Source organism: Prunus avium, chromosome 2, assembly GCF_965620075.1.
Source record: "Prunus avium chromosome 2, drPruAviu1.hap1.1, whole genome shotgun sequence".
Taxonomy (NCBI): Eukaryota; Viridiplantae; Streptophyta; class Magnoliopsida; order Rosales; family Rosaceae; genus Prunus; species Prunus avium.
Genome location: NC_142285.1, coordinates 22,239,138 through 22,261,787, shown reverse-complemented (window position 1 = coordinate 22,261,787; position 22,650 = coordinate 22,239,138). Strand labels below are relative to the sequence as shown.

Genomic DNA, 22,650 nt, shown 5'->3' with positions numbered 1-22,650 from the left:
CTTCCATTATTTTTCGAGGCTCAGCCAGGTCAGCCAAACTCCATGGATGGAGATGTTTTTGATGAAGTCGAGTCCATGGTTCAGATGGGAGAACCAAAGGAAATCGAGGAAATTCGGGAGACTCCGAAGGCAGAGGTAGCTCAACCTCAAATTATGATGCCGAGTACGGAGAAGAAAATGCCAGAGAAAGTGTGATTTGAAATGCCCACCAAGAATATGTCCTCCCATCTTAAACCTTTATACGTAAATGCTCACTTTGATGGGGTTCCAGTGAGCAGAGTTCAAGTTGATACGGGAGCCACGGTGAATATTCTCCCAGCTTCAGTGATGAGGAAGTTGAAGAAAAGTTCAGAAGAACTAATTCCGACTGAGACAACGGTTAGTGGTTTTGTGGGAGACACCACGATATCGAAAGGAATCATCCCACTCCAAGTCAGAGTAGGGGAAAAGGTCAGGGTGACAACTTTCTTCGTGGTGGAAACAACGGCTCACTTTACCGCGTGGTTAGGTCGAGATTGGATTCACGGAAATATGTGTGTCCCTTCCTCGCTCCATCAGACTTTGCAGTTTTGGCACGAAGATGGGAGCGTGGAATTGGTTCAAGCCGACTCACGGCCTTTCATGGCTTCAGCTAACGCGGTAAAGGCCAGGTTTTACGAGGATGATCTTGGTCCTCTTTATTTTACGGGGTCAGATATGAACAGCCGACCTACGGGAGTCCTGGCCAAGAAGTTGATAGACTTGGGGGCATACGATGCCCAAGCAGATGGGGAGCGCCCCACGATCTCTGATTTTTTCTCTCTCAATGAGTGATACAACCACAAAGGAAGAGAATAGAGCCACGGTGGAAGACACCTTGAGACGGCTATACGGTTTTTGGGCCGAGAGAGCGGCCGAGCATGGGTCCACGACTCATTTGGTGGAATTCCTCCACGAAGGCCCTGAAGATGATGCACCTGAAATTGAGGAAGTGGAGTTGGCACCAACTCAGATGGATGATTCAAAGGCGGAAGTCCAAGACCCTTTGTTGGAAATCAACTTGGGGACCGAAGACAATCGTCGGCCAATCTACATCAGTGGTCTGTTGGAGCCAGAACTTCGGGCCAAGATGGAAGAGCTTTTAAGAGAGTTCAAGGATTGCTTTGCTTGGGATTACACTGAGATGCCTGGACTAAGTCGTGACTTGGTCGAGCACCGTCTACCAACAACGGAGGATTTCAAGCCCTTTAAGCAGCCACCTGGTCTCGATTCTGACTTCAAGGAAGAAATTGTAAGGCTTGTTAAAGCCAAATTTATTAGGCCAGCAAGATATGTGGAGTGGCTTTCTAATATTGTACCTGTAAAGAAGAAAACGGGAGCAATAAGAATTTGTGTTGATTTTCGTAACCTTAATCTCGCAACTCCCAAAGATGAATATCCCATGCCTATGGCGGACCTCTTAGTTGATGGGGCGGCCAAGCATGAAATTTTATCCTTCATGGACGGACACTCTGGCTATAACCAAATTTTTATAGCCGAAGAAGATATTCACAAGACAGCCTTTAGATGTCCTGGTTCCATTGGAACCATTGAGTATGTCGTGATGCCTTTCGGCCTCAAGAATGTCGGGGCCACATATCAACGGGCAATGAATGCCATCTTCCATGACATGATCAGTCGAAACTTAGAAGTTTATATCGACGATGTGGTTGTGAAGTCAGAATCGAGACCAGGTTATTTGGATGACCTTCGGTTAGCCTTCGAGAGAATGCGAAAGCATCAATTGAAGATGAATTCAAAGAAATGTGCCTTTGGGGTTTCCGCCGGAAATTTCCTAGGATTTTTGGTGCATGAAAGGGGGATTGAAATTGATAAAAATAAGGCTAAGGCCATCATTGATGCACCGCCCCCGAAAAACAAGAAAGGATTGCAAAGTTTGCTAGGCCAAATAAACTTCCTCCGGAGGTTTATAGCTAATTCCGCCGGGAAAGTCGAGCCTTTTTCATCTTTGCTAAAACTCATGCATGAGGAGAAATTTCGGTGGGAAGAAGTTCACCAAAAGACATTTGATTCCGTCAAAGAGTATTTGACCAAGCCACCGGTGCTAATCCCGCCGAAGCGAGGCCGACCTTTGAAGTTATATATTTCGGCCGTAGAAAATTCTATCGGAAGTCTTTTGGCCCAAGACAACGATGAGAAAAAGGAGCAAGCAGTGTACTACCTTAGCCGAATTCTAACGGCCACCGAGAGAAAATATTCACCAGTGGAGAAACTTTGTTTAGCCTTATACTTCACCGCAACCAAGTTAAGGCACTATATGTTGCCTTCTGTGGTGCATATAATCGCCAAGACTGATTTGATCAAGTACATGCTCACTCAACCAATCATTAGAGGGCGGATTGAAAAATGGACGATGGCATTAGCAGAATTCACCTTCCGATACGTGCCTCAGCAGGCCATCAAGGGGCAAGCCTTGGCTGATTTCTCGGCCTCTCACCCTTGTGTTGAAATAGAAGATATGGACTTCTTCAAAGTCAACATGACAAGTTTATTCCCATGGCGTCTCTATTTCGACGGATCTCGAACATCAAATATGGGGGGACCAGGTGTCATCATTGAATCACCCCAAGGATTCCGAACTCGTTATTCATTTCAATTAGACTTTGATTGTACCGACAATCAGGCCGAATATGAGGCCTTGATCACTGGGTTGGAAATTTTGAGGGAACTTGGAATAAATAATGTGTCATCAAAGGGGGATTCGATGTTGATTCTGAAACAACTATCCGGCGACTATAAGGTAACCAGCCAAGCATTGCTTGGCTATCATGCCTTGGCCAGCAACAAAGTAATAAAAGGGATTTTGGAAAAATGATTGAGAAAAATCCTAAAGAATGGTACTCTCTCTTCTCCAATACCCTTTGGGCGTACAGGACCTCTAAAAGGTCTGGCACGGGAACGACGCCATTCGCACTCACATACAGCCATGACGCCGTCTTACCTCTCGAGATCTCGGTAAAATCTTTAAGGGTGGCTCGCCACGCTGAGTGGAGTAAGGATGAGTATAACCAGGCGATGGCTCAAGAGCTAGATGATCTTGACGAAGTTCGACTTGAGGCTTTGGATAAATTAAAGGCCCAAAAAGAAAAGGTGGCCAGGGCGTATGATAAGAGGACCAAGGCCAAGAGTTTTGGGGTTGGAGATTTAGTATGGAAAACTATTCTCCCATTAGGAACGAAAGATCATAGTTTTGGTAAATGGTCTCCAACCTGGGAAGGACCTTTCCTCGTCAACCAAGTTTTAGGAAAAGGAGCATATAGGTTGAGTTATGAGAATGGTCGTCTCCATGATTCACCCATTAATGGCCGCTTTTTGAAGAAATATTACCCAACGGCTTGGGAAATGGCGGAGAGATAGTCCGCCGCAAAGAGCCATCTCATAATAAAACAATGTTTTTATTGGAAGAACGGGCCACATAAGAGGACTTCTTACAAAAGATATATAGTCTTGGGTTTCAATTTGCTTACCTCTACACCAATTCAGAGCTAAACAAATCGAGGGGGCAATGTTTGGGGGTGGTGAGAATTCACCAAACCCGGGTGCCTTTTGGAAATAGAGAATTGGTTGGGTGTAAAGAATAAAAGTCGGCCGGGGTGAGAGGCTTGAGATGCGGCCCGGGGTGTGGAAAAAATACGGCCGGATGTCTACTTGGTTGGGAGAGTGCGGCCGGGTCTATTGTGAAATGCGGCCGGGTGTTGTGACTTGGGAATTCCAAGATGGAGCGGATGGGGTTTTTTTGTTTAGGCGGAGACAAATTTGCTGGGTAATGCTTGAATGTGGCTTTCCAAGTATGATATAATATATATATATATATAATATAAGAAAGTGTAAGGACAAGGTGCGGCCAAGGTTGGATGTTTTTGAGAAGATGGGCCAAAAAGTTATTTGGTCCTATTTTATATATATGAATGGGTGGATGCATGCATGAATACGGCCAAAGCTTGGAGTTCTTTGGAATTGATGTGGCCAAAAAGTTTTGTAAAGCAAATTGCAAAGGTACGGTGGGGCACTGCTGGAATTACTAGGATATCTCGGCGGGATTTTTGTAGAAGTTGCGGCGGGATTTTGTAGAAGCTCGGCGGGATATTTGTAGGAAATCTCGGCGGGATTTTGTAGAAGCTCGGCGGGATTTTTGTAGAAGTTGCGGCCGGATTTTTTGGTTTGGAGCAAACACAGTTTTGGAGAATGGCGGCCTGGTATTTGTTGAGATGCGGCCGAGATTTATGTATGGTTGTTGCCCACTTTTTTCACAACTAGAAGGGTGAAGGGCCGCAACGATTCTGGCGGCTACAATATTTGGGTGGCCTTGCGAATAGTTGGCTGAAGGGTTTGTAGGGCTAAATCCAATTGCCTTTTATATATATATATGTTATAATATATAAGGAATATTGCGGCTGGGCTGTTTTTAGAGTTGGCAAGGTCTTTTCTAGTTGCCCACTTTATATGTAGCCGCCCACTTACATATATATATAATATTAATTAGTCTAAGCTATAAAGCCCAAGTGAATGCCTACACCCACATTCTGACATTCATATATAAATACATATATATATTTAAATGAGAATGAAGATTAAATGAAGTCTCCCTTGGCAGACTAATTCTAGAGTGCCAAGAATTCAAACGTCATGGGCATCCTGTCATGCCAAGAGATTAAGGGTCTTGGCCCAAGGCACCAATCCAAAGCTCAGCCTACGAAACTAAGTTCAGAAGTTCCAGCAGATGTTTTCTTGCAAGTGGCGGAGTTCAAAGACCGAAAAACATTAACATTGGGAAGATTTTCAAGACATCGGGCAGTTCATGCCTAGAGCTCCGGAAGGCATTAACATCGGGAGGATTTCCAAGGCAGAGTTAGTTGAATGGCCAAACCCATGAGCTGAGGAGCTCTATAAATAGAACATCAGATGAAGAAATAGGGACCTCCGACTCAACACACAAAATCTATCTTTCTATCCTGTACTTTTCAATTCATAGTCTAGGATTTTATCTTTCAAGTTCTTTAGATTATCTAAGTTCTTCGTTTTCCTAGTGTAAGCTTACATTCTTGCAATTTAATTTCAATTGTCTTTACATTCAAATTTAATTCAAGTCTTTATCGCTTTAATCTATTTTATCGCATTTACATTTCTGCCATTTCGTTTATCGCACTTACATTTCTGTCATTTCTTTTATTGGATTTACATTCAATACACTTATCACAAAAATCCTAAAAATAGTCATACAAAGCTCAATCATCCTTGACCTCAAGGAGGAAAAAGAACCTAGGCCAAGAGGAGGTTCCTTGCTTGGTCGATCAATCGTTCGATTAAGAAGTCAGAAGCGCAAAACACTCACACAATCTTTCCATCCAAGCCATCAAGTGGTTTGGTGGTGGCACGCCTACGCATCTCAAGAGAAGAAGGACCAAAAACTCCTTCCGTCGGCCTACTCGGCCGAAAAGAGGGAAACACTTTCCTTATGAACACCTCCGCACAGTATCTCCATCTTCTTCTTTTTCTTTTATTTATTTACTCTTTTTTTTTTTTCTAAATTATTTCCCTTTCTCAATGATGCAATTTACTCTTGCACCAAATTATCACCGCACCGCACCATTTTCCAATCTCCAAATGATGAACAAGAACCAAACCCACTGCACCTGCACCTGACTTGGCTTCCCCACCTCAGCAAAAGCCCTCATAATCAACTTCGGCGACGCCAACTGCACGGGTAGTGGGTGTGCTGAAGAAGTTTGGTGGGGTGTACTGAAGAGATTTGGATGGCTGGACTGGGTTGGGGTGGCCTTGGGTCGAGAAGGGGTTGGATCTGGTGAGCTCATCGTCGGAATCTCTCCGTCTCTTTGTAAACTCCCCAATTCGTCTCTCTGTTTTAGTTGGGTAGGTGGTTGTTTGGGTATGGTGTTGGCTGGATAAGTTGGGCTGGGGAGGTTGGATCTGGAGAGAAGAGAGACAAGGAGCCAAAAATTGAACTTGTGAAAACTAGTATCATGGATTCTCATCCAATCATGAAAAAAGATAGCTGAAAACAATGAGATAAATGTCTGCCTTGTCTTGGCAAAAATCAATCATGGTAACAATTTATGTAAAACATGCAGTCAAATTATCTCAACTAATGCAGAAACTAGAGTGCTTTCTTAATTTATGTAAGTTCTTTTTCCAGCTCCTTGAGGAGATCTTCTCCATAAGCTTCAGCATTAGTTTGTCGGATCACCTTTCATTGAGCGGCATTTCTATGGTTCCCCATCCTGCAATTGTATTGATAAAAATTCAAGATTACATGAAACCAAATACCCCAATCATGAAAAGTCACACCACACACACACAAAAGAAAGAAAGAAGATAAACTCTGGGCTAAACTATTTTAGTTGTTTTCTATGCTCAGCTTAATGGACGCTTACTGTGGCTATAATCAAATCCTGATACACCAGGATGACAAGGCGAAGACCTCTTTCATCATCGAGAGAGGGACCTACTGCTACAAGGTCATGCTCTTTGGGCTGAAGAACGTCGGAGCAACCTACCAAAGGCTTGCGAATAAAATTTTCAAGGAGCAAATCGATAAAACCATGGAAGTCTACGTAGATGACATGCTGGTCAAAGCCCCTGAGCGTGCAGACCACATCAAGAACCTCGTCAAGGCATTTAGCCTGCTCCGCCAGTATCGCATGAAGCTGAGTCCAAGTAAATACACGTTCGGTGTATAGTCCGACCGATTCTTGGGATACCTAGTCACTCAACGAGGTATCGAGGCACACCCAGGCCAAATCAAGGCCATTCTCGAGATGAAGTCACCTTTAACAATGAAGGAAATACAAAGTCTGACAAAAAGAGCAGCGGCCCTCAACCGATTCCTTTCGAGTTCTACCGACAGGTGCAGACCATTCTTCAAAGCTTTGAAGAAGAGACAAAAAGACAAGTGAGACGAGGAGTGCGAAGTAGCTTTCCAGAATTTGAAGACTTACCTCACTTCACCTCCCCTGCTCTCAAAGCCAGTTCCTGGTGAAGACTTGTTTGTGTCCCTGGCAATGTCTAGCTCAACCGTCAACTTAGCTCTCATCCGAGAAGAACTAGGGGCCCAACATCCAGTATTCTATACGTCAAAAGCTCTCTTCGATGCAGAGACTCGCTATCCAAAATTTGAGAAGCTTATTTTCGCCCTTGTAGTTTTCGCGAGAAAACTGCGACCCTACTACCAAGCCCTCACCAGATCATCGTCATGACCGACTTTCCTTTGAGATCAATTCTCCACAGCGCTGACGCTTCTCAACGACTCATGAAGTGGGCTATAGAGCTAAGCCAATACGACCTCCTCCACCGATTGAAGACTGCAATAAAAGCCCAAGCTTTAGCAGACTTTGTTGCAGAATTCACTCAATCGGCCAAAGAAGAGAAGCTGGTCAACAAAAACAAGGAAAGTTCGAGAGCAGACAAGACCTCCTCCGCTGAACCTGACCAACTCAGAGACATGTGGCAGTCGCGCGTAGATGGAGCGTCAAACCAAAAAGGAGCTGGAGTAGGCGTCGTCATCATCACCCCGGATGGAACCTTGTTGGAGTAAGCTATCACGCTTGGCTTCTCGGCCTCAAACAACGAGGCAGAGTATGAGGAATTGCTCACTAGCTTGCGCTTGGCGAAGGAGCTATCAATCAAGAAGCTTGCCATCTACTTAGATTCCCAACTGATCACAAATCAAGCCTCAGGAGAATACATGGCAAAACACCCATGGATGATGTTGTACCTTAACAAAGTCCAAGAACTGTTGAAGGCATTTCCTACCTTCACCATCCATCAAGTGCCCCGAGCAGAGAACAAGCACGTAGACGCACTGGCAAGCCTAAGATCAGCTTTGGATACTCAGTTCAGACGCTTCATCCCGGTCGAGCACCTTGATCAACCAAGCATAGAAGAGACAGAGCAGCAGAGCTTGATGCAGATTGATGAGGATCCTAGCTGGCAAGATCCCATCATCGACTACCAAGTGAATGAGAACTTGTCAAAGGACAAGTCCGAGGCCAGAAAAATCAAACAGAAAGCTGCGAGATACTACATAAAAGACAACATGCTTATTTGCAGATCATACTCCGGCCCTCATCTTACCTGCATCAAATACTCGCAAACGCTCGAGGTGCTCTACAAAATGCACGATGGCGAATGTGGGAATCACGCTAGGGGCAGATAGCTTGCCTAGAAGGCTCTCCGCATAGGCTATTTCTGGACTACCATGAGCCAAGACTACACTGAGTATGCTCAAAGATGTGATCCATGCCAACACTATAAACCAATCCCTGGCCTGCCAGTAGAGGTGTACCATCCGTAGAACAGTCCATGGCCATTCATGCAGTGGGCTATTGACTTAGTGGGACCTATGCCGCCAGCACCTGCTAAGAATTAGATGATGATCGTTGCCACTGATTACTTCACCAAATGGATCGAGGCCGAGGCTCTATCTGGAAGGACATCATCTGCTGATTCGGTTGCCCGTAGTAGATAGTTACCAATAATGGTACACAGTTCGTGGGCTGGCAGATCACCGCATTCTTTATCACGTATGGCAACGAGCCTCCCTCACTTCCATTGAAGACAAGCTTCTTTCGATGTTATCCATGTTGCTTATTTCTTTTATTCAATAAAATGATGTAATCACACCAACATCAATACAAGTACAAGCTTTTCAATAGATTATTTTTCGAGCGTTATGTTCCCGGACATACACATACAGGTGACGAGCCTTACCTCTATTGAAGACGAGTTACTTTTGAGTACAAGCTTCTTCAATAGAGTATTTTTTGAGCGTTATGTCTCCTGGACATACACATATAGGCGACGAGCCTTACCTCCGTTGAAGACATGTTACTTTCAAGTACAAGCTTCTTCAACAAAGTATTTTTCGAGCGTTATGTCCTCCGGACATAGACATACACATACAGGCAACGAGCCTTACCTCCGTTGAAGACGTGTTACTTTCAAGTACAAACTTCTTCAATAGAGTATTTTTTGAGTGTTATGTCCCTCGGATATACACATACAGGTGACGAGCCTTACCTCAATTGAAGACAAGTTTGAGTAAAAGCTTCTTCAACAGAGTATTTTTCGAGCGTTATGTCCTCAGACATACACATACAGGCAACGAGCCTTACCTCTTTTGAAGACAAGTTACTTTCGAGTACAAGCTTTTCAATGGAGTATTTTTTGAGCGTTATGTCCCCAGACATACACATACAGGCGACGAGCCTTATCTCCATTGAAGGCAAGTCGAGTACAAGCTTTTCAATGGAGTATTTTACGAGAGCTATGTCTCCGGACATACACTTACAAGATGCAATGCGAATTGAAGATTGAAAAACAACTGAATATTTCATAGAAAAACAGCCAACCGGCCAAGTTCAACAAGAAAGAAGATGGTCAACTAAAGACCGCTTATTGAAAAAATTACAAAGTTCAAAAACAACAAAATGGGGCTACATCTACTAGGGGACTTTGGCAGATGACCTTTAGCCGACTACACCCTCAGCTACCTCCTGATGGGGCAACTTGGAGAAGCACCATTCTTGCAGTCCAAGTCTCCCAGCTTGTACGCGTTAGCAGCAATCTCATGCTTGGATGCCTCAATGGCTTTAACATGGGTGTCAAACTTGACCAGCAGCTTGTCACAATTTTGGTCCAAGGCAGCATACTTATGTTCGAGGTGAAAGTAGGCCTCCTTGCGTTCGAGCAGAGTAGCCACAAGAGACTTGAGCTCACCATCTTTTTGGCCAAGAGAACTCTTCAGCGCAAACATACTCTCCTTCATCTCGGACATCCTCGCATCATGGTAGATTCGCTCGTTCGAGAGCTTGTCGGTCAGATTGGCATTCTTCTTCATCAGCTTGTCGAGCGGAGTAGATGGAGGGCAACAACACACGAGTTTCGCAAGGCCCCAACAGCAAAAATCATCCCATTTTGAAGATGGTACATGACAGCTTCTTCTTGCTTATCCAAGGTTGCCAACTTGATGTATATGGTCAACCAACTTGGCACAAGCAGATGGACTTGACAAGAAGTTCGTTTTTAGCAATTATGACACATGCTCACCCCTAGCAGAGCTATCACTAACTCCCGGACCAGCAGTTCGCGCAACTGAATGACTTTTTGCTCTAGCAAACGACCCTTTAGCACTCATGGCCACAACTTGCAACATTGAGTCAGCTCCGTGCTTGACTGTTTGTGCTTTGCAGACAAGTCGTGATTGGTAGACAGAGCTACAATCCTCTCAATTTGATTGTGCTTCCATCGTTCAACATCTTCTGCAGGGGTAGACCACTAACCTTCTTTGTCATGAAGCGTGCGGTAGATGTGGCCGAGCAGGAATGGGCCGAGTGCTAATCTTCCTCTCTGCGCAAGGTAATCGGCCAAGTGGGCGAACTCCAGGGTGACCTTGTTCGCCTGGGTGCAGAACACAAACTTGCACAGCCAGTACAGCAAGAATACGGCGTGCTCAACTTCGCCGAGGGGGGCGATAGCGTCATCTTCGGCGCTGTCCTCTACGCCGAAGTTGCCGTAGAAACTGGAATAGTTGAGCATATTCTTCACCTTGCTCCCGGCGACTCTCGTAAGAGTAGGCCATGCGAATTTAAAGCTCCCTTCCGCCTCGGGAGCAACAAGTGCGGCGTTTACTTCCACGCCGAGGGGAGAGAGGCCAAACAGAGCGGCCATGTCCAGAACGGTCGGCGTCATCATACCGAACCGAAAGTTCATGGTATTGGTGGCCGACGACCAGAAGCACAAGGCCGCGACCAGAAGAGACCGGTCCATGACGAGCGGCTGATCGAATAGCTTGATCAAGTGGTAGATGCCTTGATCCTTCCATTGCTGGCCGAAGAAATGCTCCATCCTCGGCAGCCATTTCTCCCAATCCGGGGTCACGGTTGGCCATTGCTGCTGCGGCCTGACAACATTCCAATCTTGGAAATCCCCCCCGTCGAAGGCCGAGAGGTCCACCAGATCGTTCTTCATGAGAGCCACTAGCCTCTCTGGCATTCCGCCATTTACGGAGGGACCGAGGATGTAGGAGTCAGTAGGGATGCCGTCGTCATCGGACCAGGGCGTGATGATGTCGGGGAGGACCGAGCCCGGGATTTCTCGGCAAATATCCTCGAACTTAGTCTGGAAGGCTTGTGACCGAGCTTCAGCAGATGTGGGGGTACTGGAGGCCATTAAAGCAGATTTAAGATAAGTGTTTAAGGGGGAAATGCAGAAAAAGGCGATGAACGTAAAGGACACTGGAAGAAAATCCTGAAAAAGGGTAAGGGTTTGTAGGTTCTGGAAAGGGCGAAACTCAAGAGTGAAAGAGAGTTCCGAGTTCAGGCAAGATTCTCTGGTAAACTTGGAAGTTCGAGAGCTTGGTAGGCTTGAAGGTTTGAGAGAGGGGTTTTGGCAAAGCTTGGGCATCTGAGGGTTCTGAAAGCGTAAAGAAGAAACGAAGAAGTTTGGGTTTTTATATTGGCGCTAGAATTCGAAAACGAAAGGGCGTGGCTCTCTCAAGAGACGTAACGTTCTGACAAGCGTACTCAAAAAGCACAATGACGTGTCGAAAGCCCCGAGGTCGTCTTTTCGTCTGACGAAACGAAGCGACGCCTCGCGCAAGTCTGGGCAATGATGGCCTGCATGACGTGCTTGGGCATTGAATGCGCCGACTAGCCTGCGCATTTAATGCAACAGTTGTCAATCACTTCAGAAGGAATGCAAAGGGTCCATCCCTTGGAATCCATTCGGCCCCAGCCTACGCCGAGACCGAAGAATCCAGGGATGTGGGGGCAATGTTTGTGCCTAATAAATCACGGCCATGAACTGACCGAAGGAGCCCCTTTTCTCGGCCCTGGCATTTGCTCAAGCGCTGCGTTTCACCAAGGTATTTTTTGCCTTCCTGAAAACAACGGAAAAGTTGCCAAGGCATGATCATCTCGGCCTCGATTGTAAGCCGAGCCGAGGCCGAGCAAAATCACGGTCAGAGATATCAGAATCAAATCATCACGTGATAGCAGGGTCCCATGCTTCATTTAATGAAGTAATGCCTCTGTTTATTGCAGCAAACCCACTGGCCACGAATAAGCATTTAATGCATGAGGGAAGGTGGGAAGTGACTGAAGTCAGGTTGTGGCGACAGGAAACAGAGTGATTAGACGTGGACATTCTCACAAGAATTCTTGCAGCTTGAGAGATTAGGTCACCAGCTATCAGAACAATAAATGAGTCCCCACGGCCAGAGGTGCAGAACCCACGATCAGGGCGGCGGCCGAGATTTACCAAGATTTATAGAGTCACACCACCATGCTTCACAATCCCAAATGTCGATTAGACTACCCACTTGCTCTGATCAGACTCCACTATGCAGGATTTCAGCCTCGATTACTCCTCCAGGAACTCTTCCTATAAATACAAGGTTCAAGACTATTTTCAAGAGGTTCAAACACCAAACCAAAGCCTCCCACGGAGCAACTTATATTTTCCTGTAATGCACTTTCAATATCTTTACTTGTTTTCCTAGGAGTAGTGTTAGACTGTAAGGAAAATTCATTCATCAATATATCATACGACCCTTGATTTTCAAGGCACCGGAGCATCATCCTTGTTATTCGCTCATTCACCCCATATATCATACGACCGTCGCTCCCTGAGCAGCGCGCCGGAGCACCGCCCAAAACCCACCAACACCATCACTAAACGGCCTTGTAGCTCAGGCCGTGAACCTAACAGCCGAGATTAGTTCCTCTCTCGGCTACAATCGTTTGATTAGAAGACGAGTCCAAACAGGCGCACCACTTAACCATTCTATCCACATCATGGAGGCTGGCGTATAGCTCCTCGAGATCATCGGAGGAGGTGGCCTCCTGAGCATGAGAAAGAGTTTGGGTGAGAAACAATTAGCTAAGACATAAGCGAATAACAAAAAGAGAGGGCTGAATACTCATGGCGAGCGAAAGCTCGGTTCTGACCGCCGAAGTAGTCCTCAGGAGACTCGGCACACTCTCGACCGTGGCCCCAGTTACCGCCGGCTCGGTCACGACCGTCGAGTCCCGGGACAACGGCGCAAGGGGCATGGTCACAGCAACCGTGGACAGCGGCAGCGACGACTGGGGAGGCTGGAGACAAAAATCCGGTTAGGAGTATAGTGCAATTCTGAAAAGAGAACAATAAAGCTAAGTATAGGGAAAGCGAACTCTTACCGAGCTGAAGGAAATGCCGCTTGGACGACGAGGAGCGGACGGCGACGGCTCGACAGTTACGTCCGCAGTGGCCTCTTCGGCGGCTTCTTCAGCGGCCTCCTCGATAGCCTCTTCTGCGCCCTCGTCGGCAGTCTCCTCCGCAACTTCCTCTGCGGCCTCCCCGGTAATCTCCTCGGCGGCTGACACTTCTGCGAACGCTGTCTCGACAGCAGTTGCCCCCTCCACCACCACTTCCTCAGCGGCCGCTTTCTGAATCACCATCTCGGCCGCGGCCTCCTCTTCGGCTACCATCTCAGTAGCAACTGCTTCCTTGACCGGCACCTCGGCTGTGGCTTCCTCCTCGACCACCACTTCCTCCTAAGAAAAAAATTGAATTACCAAAGTGTATAAAGAAGGGAGGGGGTGACCTGGAAAAAGGGGGAAGGAGTCAAGGAATACTTACTACCACGGGGGGGGGGGGGGGGCTTCGCTCACAACCACGGGAGGGACCTCCTCCTCACCTTCACCCTCCGCGGAAATAATGAGGGCCCTTTTCTTCGGCCGCACTGACACCGCCGTCTCAACCGCAATACTCCCGGCCGTCGTCTCGGCCAGAGCAGCATCAGCACTTGGGGCCTCTCGACCCCTCTTGTAGCAGAAGGCCGTGAGATCTGCGCGGTAGACACTTTGGTTGTTTGCTCAGCAACCAACGCCATTCATTGAACCTGATAGAATGTTAAGAGCTTGCTGAAACTTGGTCATGTCTGGGTCGAGATCAAGCTTATTGCAGATGTCATTCTCTGCAAGCAGAAGACAAAAATCAGTCAGATATGCAATAAAGAATTCCATAATTACTATAGCAGATCAAAAGGGTGCAACTTACCATCACAGTAGGTGAGAGGAACGAGTGGACCATTGCTGACCTCCTCTTCTAATATGCCGCTGACTTCCAGTACGTCTGTGTGCCACACATGATCGCCTTGACTTAGACTGTCAAACAGCTTGGCATTGCACACAAGAACTTGAGCATACTTCTCGTAGCGTCTCACTTCAAAGAAGTTGAAGAACTCCTGCACAGTCAAATCTAGCTTGAAAAGCGGCTCAGATTTTCAAAGCAGATGATCGCCCAATAAACATTCTGAGTACACTGGCTTGGGGCACACTCCATGGTGTAGAACACATCCTTGAAAAACTTTGACAGCAGAAACGAGAAGCCTAACGAGAAGTAGAAGGGACGAAACGTGATAATTCTGGTGCCAGGATTGTTCGGATCCACACGAGGTACACTGTCGGATTAGGGCTTCACCAACTTGACATGCACACCCTTTGGAATGGCAAAGTCGAAAATGGCACGCCATGTTTTTAATTGGGCCTCAGTGGTGACACGGTGCAGATTTGCCACGAACCTCTCTTTGTGTACTTGCCCCACAGGTACAAGGGCACTTATGAGTTCAGTGATCGGCTTCTCCCTTTGGAAGAAATGGTCACTGAGCTGCTGCGAAAATAACGAAGAAAACCGCAAGTCAAATTCCTAGTTCATGGCTAAAAAAAAACAGTAGCCCTGAAGAAAAGGAAAAAGGGTCCAGCTTGGAGCAGCCCAAGCTGCAAGAGAAGCCCAGCACGCCTGCCAGTTCCAGCCCAGAGTGCAGGCCCACTATGTGACCCACTCCAGTGCATCTCCAGCTCCAGCCCACCTGAGCCAAGCGCACCCCAGCGCGAGCCTCGCCTGCTTCAACCCAGGTACATGCCTTGTTGCCCTCCAGCCCACTGCGCGCCTCCAAGACCAGCACGTGAGGCATGTGCCACGCACACCTCCAGCTCGCCTCACGAGCCCAGCATGCTTGGCCCATCCACACTCTAGTTCGTGAGGCCCGCAGCGTACAAGCCCAGGCTGTAGCCCAACTCCAGCGCAAGGCTAGCACATGCACGCATGCTACACTTCAACCCAGCTCCCGCTCCACGCCACGCACCAACCCTAGCTGCGACCCACTCCAGCACATTGTCTGGACATGCGTGCTTTCGTGTCACCTCTAACCGTCGACACCACATTCAGCTAGACCTCTCCTCTTTGCAGCTGGCATCCACCTTATCTACTCATCTTCTCCTTGCTGCCAAAAAATCAAAGAGAAAAAAATATTTGAAGACACAATTTAGTCTACCTTGGGATGCACTCTTCTCCTTGACAAGTGAAGCAATCTTCCAAGGACTCTCTCTGATAGAAATTATGGGAAATTTTTCTTGCAATTTGAAAAGAAGTTGTCTACCGCGCAAATCTCACGGCCTGGAGTTCCGGGCCGAGGGGATGTGCGTTAACACGTGGTTTCCTGCTTTTGGGTGCGGTGCGGTTGTGCGCGGGCGTGCCAGCACGGTCTACCGTGCGTCGATGTGTTGATGAGTGTTGGATGGATAAGCGGTGCGCCTGTTTGATCTGTCTTCCTAGTCAAACGATTGTAGCCGAGAGAGGAACTGGTCTCGGCTGTTAGGTTCACGGCCTGAACTACAAGGCCGTTGAGTGATGGTGTTGGTGGTGGGTTTTGGGCGGTGCTCCGGCGCGCTGCTCAGGGAGCGACGGTCGTGTGATATATGGGGTGAGTGAACGAACAACAAGGATGGTGCTCCAGCACCTTGAAAATCAAGGGTCGTATGATATATTGATGAATGGATTTTCCTTACAATCTACCACTACTCCTAGGAAAGCAAGTGAAGATATTGAAAGTGCATTACAGGAAAAAATAAGTTGCTCCGTGGGAGGCTTTGTTTTGGTGTTGAACCCTTTGAATGTAGCTCGAGTCTTGTATTTATAGGAAGAGTCCCTGGATGAGTAATCGAGGCTGAAATTACGCATAGTGGAGTCTGATTAGCGCAAGTGGGCAGTCCAATCGACATTTGGGATCATGAAGTATGGTGGTGAGACCCCAGAAATCCCGGTGAATCTCGGCCGCCGCTCTTGATCGTGGGTTCTGAGCCTCTGGCCGTGGAGACGCATTTATGGCCTGGATAGCTGGTGAACCAATATCTCAGGCTGTCAGAATTCTTGTGAGAATGTCCACGTCTAATCACTCTGATCTCCATCACCAAATCCTGACTTCAGTCACTTCCCACCTTCCCTCATGCATTAAATGCTTCTTTGTGGCCAATGGGTTTGCTGCATTAAACAGGCACTACTTCATTAAATGAAGCATGGGACCCTGCTGTCACGTGATGATTTGCCTTTAATGCCTTGACTGTGATTTTGTTCGGCCTCGGCCTCGGCCTGCGCTTGAGACCGAGATGATAATGCCTTAGCATTTCTTCTTTTATCTTTTAGGAAGGCGAAGTGCCCTGGCGAAACGCTGCGTTTCAGTTTTTACGAACAAGTGCCAAGGCCGAGAGAAGGGGCTCCTTCGGCCAGCTTATGGCCGTGATTCATCAGGCACAAACAGAAGTAAGGAGGAGCCTCATATTTAAAGCCACTAAGGTTCCTTGACCTACAAGGAATCTCAAGCCCATTCCAACTCGGAACCCAATTTCAGAAAATTAGCAAGTCAAAGACCTCCTCCACTCAGGAGCCCAAGTCACAGAAGGAATCCCAGTTATAGCTAGACAACCCAACAATTAATTCACACATCGTTCATGCCACTACGGGCCATGAAGAAGCCGGGGAGGCATTTGTGGAAGAAAAATATCTACGGATCTTAGGTCAAATAATTAAGCCAATCAATTTGGGAATTATTAGACCAAATTGGGAATTATTTTATTCTTACCCTAATTATGGATTGATTAAATCAAATCCCTAATTAAATCAATCTCTCCAAATTGAGGAAAAATAATTCATTTCCATATGTGGAATTATTCTTCTGAAACCCTAGCCTCCGAGACTCCTATAAATACATGGCTATGCACGAGGGTTGAGGTACGTCTAAACTTCTTTCTGAAACTCTACAGAAATCCCCTCTCACAAACCCTAGCCGCCATACTCTTTCTCTTTCTCACACAAGGCTATGGCCACCACACACGGCTCCGGCCACCTGGTTCTCACCCTAGAGAAATCTCTGTATCCTTTGTTAGCAATTGTTTTTCCTACAAACACTCGACCAAAATTAGCCATTGGATGGCCTTTGGCCAACACCCCATGGGATCTTTAGATGAATATTCTTAGGGACGAAAATCGCTCCCACAATTAAGTCCTCATTGGTTCCCCCATCCTGCAATTGTACTGATAAAAATTCAACATTACATGAAACCAAACACCCCAATCACGCAAAGTCAAACCACACACACATAAAAGAAAGAAAGAAGATAAACTATGGTCTAAACTATTTTAGCTGTTTTCTATAATTATTTATTCATGTCAAATCAAGTCCTTTACAAACCTGCTATAAATCTATACGTACCGATCATTGTTTTTCTCTTTTTAGATAAATTATCCCAAATGCATTATTTTCTTCTGACACAAACAGAGCTTTGGTACAGAGTGAAAGCATCACCGTTTTACAAAAGCAAGCAATCACATTCATATGGGCCTTTCATCAACCCACCAAACGTTATGTACACAAAACACAAATATGATGCATCTGATCATTCATGACAGAGAGAGAGTCAAATGAGAATTAGCAGAACGAAATCGAAAACAAAAACAAAAAGGATCCTTTTTACATTATCAGATCATTTACGTTGTATCTAACACTAACAATCGGATCGGTGAAGTGGGATTAATCAATCATCAATCATAAAGCCAATTACAAAATATGGGGTGGTTTATGACCAGAACAATGCGAGGGAGTAAAAGATCAGAAAAATAATAAAGAAGGAACCTTTGAAGGCTTTTATGAGCTACTCACAGTCTTCGGATGCAGGAGGAACTTGTTGAGGAACTCTAAGGGTCGACATCGTCACTATAGCTCTCTCTCTCTCTCTCTGTAAGAAAATAAAAAACGAAAATCGCTCTGGTCTATGAACCTTTGTTTCTATATTATATATATATATATAATATATGGTGTTTGGTAGCTATCCATATATATTAATATAGTATGGCCCTTGCAATTATCGCCACGTCAAATATATTTGTTCCTGTTATATTGGTCTTGGTCATTTCACAATTGAATTGTTTATTAATGATTTTGGGGTGGTTTACAATTTCAAATTCTCGTCTGTATTTGCTGCTACATAGAGTATATAAAATTACTAAACCAAACCCTTGCCTTATTTCATTTTGTTTTTCCTCACAAGGATAAACAAACTGTAAAACATCCTAGATAGAGTATACATAGAGCCATAGCATAGTGCACACGTGCATGAAATAAATTACAAGAAGGAGACATCTATGGAGAATCTTTCTAAACAGAAGATATAGGAAAAGTGAAATGTGCATAAGAAAGAAGCACATTCTGATCAGGTAGCCAAAGGATCAAGAGCAAGCAATTCACCACATGTCATCATATGTACCGATTTCGACAAATGCAGCATCTGAGTTGAGAGGAAATGAGAAACTTGTTTCATTGTTGGACGAGATTTCGGGCTGGAATCCAAGCATGAAAATGCTATCTTCACAAGAGAGACCACTTCGCTTGCAACTTGATGTGTAGGAGGGGAAATGCGTTGGTCCAAAACATCCACAATTGGTATTTGATGGGCTGGTAATGCAAATGATGATGAGGAGGAGGATGATGATGAAGAGACTGATGAGAAAGATGAGAAAAGATCTCCAGGATGCTTTCCCATAATTATTTCCAATGTGACCACACCAAAGCTGTAAACATCGCAGTTCTCATTAATTTCCATTGTGTAAGCAAGCTCTGCTTAGAGAAAACCCCAGAGAAGTGGCATTATTAGTTTATACACATAACTATTCAATAAAATTTTAACAAAACTGTATCATGCATAAATCGAATTAATTGTTTATAGTCATATTTTCTAAATCAAAGAAGTGAAAATGTGTTTATGAAGCATTGGTCTAAAAGCAAAAGCTTAAAAAGTGCTAAATACAAAGAACAGGGAATCACAATATTACCTGGTGCCATGTAGCCATATGTGCCTGCAGCGGTAGTCCAATTAGTTGAGTCTGGATTTAAAAACTTAGCCGTGCCAAAGTCTGAAACACAGGCTTCATATTCAGAATCCAACAAAATGTTCTTGCTTGAAATGTCACGATGTACAATCGGTGGCAAGCAATCGTGGTGCATGTAAGACAAGGCATGAGCTAAGCCTTTAACAATATTTACCCTTTTACTCCACCCCAACTCTTTAGCTTCTTCATCTTTGCTCAACATTGCGGCCAAGCTACCTCTTTCAAGATACTCATACACCAAAAATGAGTGTCGTTTATGTGCGCAGAAACCATAGAGCTTCACAATATTCCGATGTCTTATCTCACTGAGTGCCCTTACTTCATTCAATAACTCCTTCTGAAATTTTGTCTCGCCATCCCATAGAAAATGGAGTTTCTTCACGGCCACTACGTCCCCAGATGATAAATTCACTTTGTAGACGCTTCCATGTCCTCCCTTCCCAATGCAATATGTGGAATCAAAATCTTCTGTTGCCCTTATGATTTCCTCATACATTGATTTTCCATCAAAATTTAAAACCGAAAAGGAAATTTCTCCATGCATGTGGGTTTGTTTAGTATCTTGATGCTTCTTCTTTCTTTGCACTATTACAAAGACAATTGTAAATAGAGCAGATAGAAGTACAAATATTGCTAGAACAGAGAATATGACCTTGTGGTTCTTTTTTGAGCCATGTGCATCGCAAGGTGGCAGCAGAGCTCCAACTTTGCCACACAATCCTTTGTTCCCTTTCAATCTTTCTGGCGGAGCTTCTCGAAATGCACTGATGTTGGGAAGCGGACCTTCCAAGTGATTGTAGGATATGTCGACGTACAACAAGCCGTGCATCTCTTCGAAACTTGATGGTATGGAACCCGAAAGATTGTTGTGGGAAAGATCAAGTGTCACCAAACTCTGCATACTGCCCATTTCTGATGGTATCTTACCTTCAAGTGAGTTATGACTTAAATCTAGGTCATTCAATTGAACTAACTTCCCCAACTTAGATGGAATTGTTCGAGCCAACTTGTTGTTGCTCAAATTCAAGTAGTGCAATTTGAACAAGTCACCTAGAATGCTTGGAATTGACTCATTGAATTTGTTTGTTGACAAGTCAAGATATTCAAGATCATTCAATGATCCAAATTTCAACGGTATACGACCTGAAAGTTGATTTCCATTCAACATCAACTTTACCAACGAAGACAACTTCTCGAATTCTTTTGGGATCAACCCAACTAAATGATTTGAAGAAAGGTCCAGCACATGAATTTGGGTTGTTTTGCCTATCTCAGGTGGAATGCTACCAGTAAGGTTGTTTCCTGCGATTAGTAGGGTTTTCAACTTTGGGCATTGTCCCCAGTTGTGTGAGATTTCTCCATACAAGTTGTTATGGCTTATATTCATAAAATCAAGATTCGGATAAACACCGAAGTCTTCAGATATATTGCCCGTCAATTGGTTTTGGTTAAGATGGACTCTCACTAAGCTGGTGCAATTTTTCAAGCTTTTGGGGATTGGACCAGTCAAATTGTTTATGGATACTGAAAAGTTTGTGAGTTTTCCTTCTTGGCAAATATTTGGGGGCAAATAACCAGACAATTGGTTTGTATCCAAGTGCAGTTTAGTCACATTCTTGAGATTCTCTAACTCTTGGGGAATGGAGCCAGAAAGTTGGTTATCGCGGAGGAATAAGATCTCCAAGTTGCTCAAGTTAGCAAATGAGGCTGGAATTGAATCGTGAAGTTGATTGCTGCTCAATCCTAAGTTCACAAGAGATTTCAAGTTCCCTATCTCCTTGGGAATCGAACCAGAAAGTTGATTGGAATGCAAGTACAAAGTGTTTAGGTTTATTAAGTTACAAATATTTGGAGGGATGAGACCACTTAAATTGTTGTTGGACAACGCTAGATTTACAAGAGATTTCAAGTTCCCTATCTCCATAGGAATCAAACTAGAAAGTTGATTGAAATGCAAGTACAAAGTGTTTAGGTTTATTAAGTTACAAATATTTGGAGGGATGAGACCACTTAAATTGTTGGTTGACAAATCTAGAAGTACTAGAGATTTCAAGTTCCCTATCTCCTTAGGAATCAAACCAGAAAACTGATTTTGGGAGAGATCAAGATGGTGGAGTTTGGAGAGGTAGCTAATTTGAGGTGCAATGGCATCAAAGAGTTTGTTCCCACTGAGGTTAAGATATTCTAGATTAGGGAAGGACAAGAATGAAAACTCATGTAGCGTACCTTGAATACCACAAGTGGAAAGGTTTATCGTTCTGACACTTCCAGCTGAGTTGCATGAAACACCAGTCCAAGTGCATAGGCTTGTTCTTGGTTTTGGATTGGTTCTGGAAGAATTGGTGGCATTAATATTATGCATGGGAGGGTCGTACCAAGTGAGGTTATTGAGGGCTTGATTTAGAAATAAGCTGGCTTTCCATTTGAGAAGAGCCTTCGCTTCAGTATCAGAAGTAGAAGTAGCATAAGGAAAAGCAACCCAATTTGGTGATGAAACATTTAACAAGATGACAAGGCAATAAGGCAGGAAGCATAGTTTAGCGGAAGTTAATAAAGATGTCATGGTTATTGTTTGTGTGGTATACGTATATTTTATGGGCCGTGCCTCAATACTTATATATAGTGTGGGTTAGTCTTTGGGGTTTAGTTGAGCATTGAAAAGTCTTTCGGATCTCATCCATAAATTGATAGTAATGTAATTGATGGTTTGTTTTGTCGTTTATTGGATAAATTCATTTGATTATTGTGCTCCTCCGGCATCGATAATTAATAGTCAACTTAATTTTTTAATTTATCAACACAAAATACATCGGTTATTTATTAGCTTGCTTGCTTTGTAGTTGAATGAAAGCTATTTCTTCATATATATATATATATATAATTTTTTTTAAAATTCGGTTACTTGGGGTGAAAAAAAAAAGAGGCTAAAGTTTTGAAATTCCCCTTGAATTTGTACATAACTTTCATTTTGCCCATTGTTTTTTTATTTGAGAAAATTCAGGATACAAACAATTTTTTTTAGTCAATCTCCCCCCCTATTGCTAAATTTCCTTACATTCCAACTATTTTACAGTTAAAAGATACCGTGTGGGCACTATGAGGGCAAATTGGCCAATTTGAATCTTATAAATAATTAAAAACTGAAAAATAAAATAACATAGATATACAAAAAAATAAAATAATTATAACAAAAATAGAGAGAAAAATAACGTTTTTTTTGTGTGGGTATGTTCGAGTAATATTATGCATAGATCTGGTGTTAACATGGCTTGGAACGTTTTCAAGCTCTGCTCAGTCATTTCAAAATGTATCCTTAATTTTCAAAATAAAATAATTTCAGGAGGGATTTCAATAGCTGGGGGTGAGGTTGTTGCTCTATATGTGGTGTTA

General features: G+C 44.5%; 3 protein-coding genes across 4 annotated transcripts; 2 read left to right on the top strand and 1 right to left on the bottom strand.

Moving 5' to 3' along the window:
* The first annotated feature begins 201 nt into the window (after positions 1–201).
* LOC148296622 (uncharacterized) lies at positions 202–813 on the top strand. Its single transcript, XM_088248586.1, has one exon. It carries the CDS (start codon positions 202–204, stop codon positions 811–813), a length of 612 nt encoding a protein of 203 aa, XP_088104712.1.
* Positions 814–2,850: 2,037 nt separating this feature from the next.
* On the top strand, positions 2,851–3,396 carry LOC148296621 (uncharacterized). Its single transcript, XM_088248585.1, has one exon. It carries the CDS (start codon positions 2,851–2,853, stop codon positions 3,394–3,396), a length of 546 nt encoding a protein of 181 aa, XP_088104711.1.
* A 14,925-nt stretch (positions 3,397–18,321) lies between these two features.
* On the bottom strand, positions 18,322–21,831 carry LOC148296620 (uncharacterized). 2 transcript variants are annotated; one of them, XM_088247753.1, is made up of 2 exons: positions 19,204–21,831; positions 18,322–18,988 (listed from the first exon to the last, which is right to left on the bottom strand). In XM_088247753.1, exons 1-2 carry the CDS (start codon positions 21,821–21,823, stop codon positions 18,585–18,587), a joined length of 3,024 nt encoding a protein of 1,007 aa, XP_088103879.1. In that variant the 5' UTR covers positions 21,824–21,831; the 3' UTR covers positions 18,322–18,584. The 2 variants fall into 2 exon arrangements, with proteins under 2 accessions (XP_088103879.1, XP_088103880.1); XM_088247754.1 differs by having other exon boundaries at positions 18,781–18,942.
* Positions 21,832–22,650: the final 819 nt, after the last annotated feature.

Coding starts and splice junctions, on each gene's coding strand:
- LOC148296622 (XM_088248586.1), top strand. CDS start 202: ATGCCCACCAAGAATATGTCCTCCCATCTTAAACCTTTATACGTAAAT.
- LOC148296621 (XM_088248585.1), top strand. CDS start 2,851: ATGATTGAGAAAAATCCTAAAGAATGGTACTCTCTCTTCTCCAATACC.
- LOC148296620 (XM_088247753.1), bottom strand. CDS start 21,823: ATGACATCTTTATTAACTTCCGCTAAACTATGCTTCCTGCCTTATTGC. Junction 18,989..19,203: donor ATATGGCTACATGGCACCAG/GTAATATTGTGA, acceptor TTCTCTAAGCAG/AGCTTGCTTACACAATGGAA.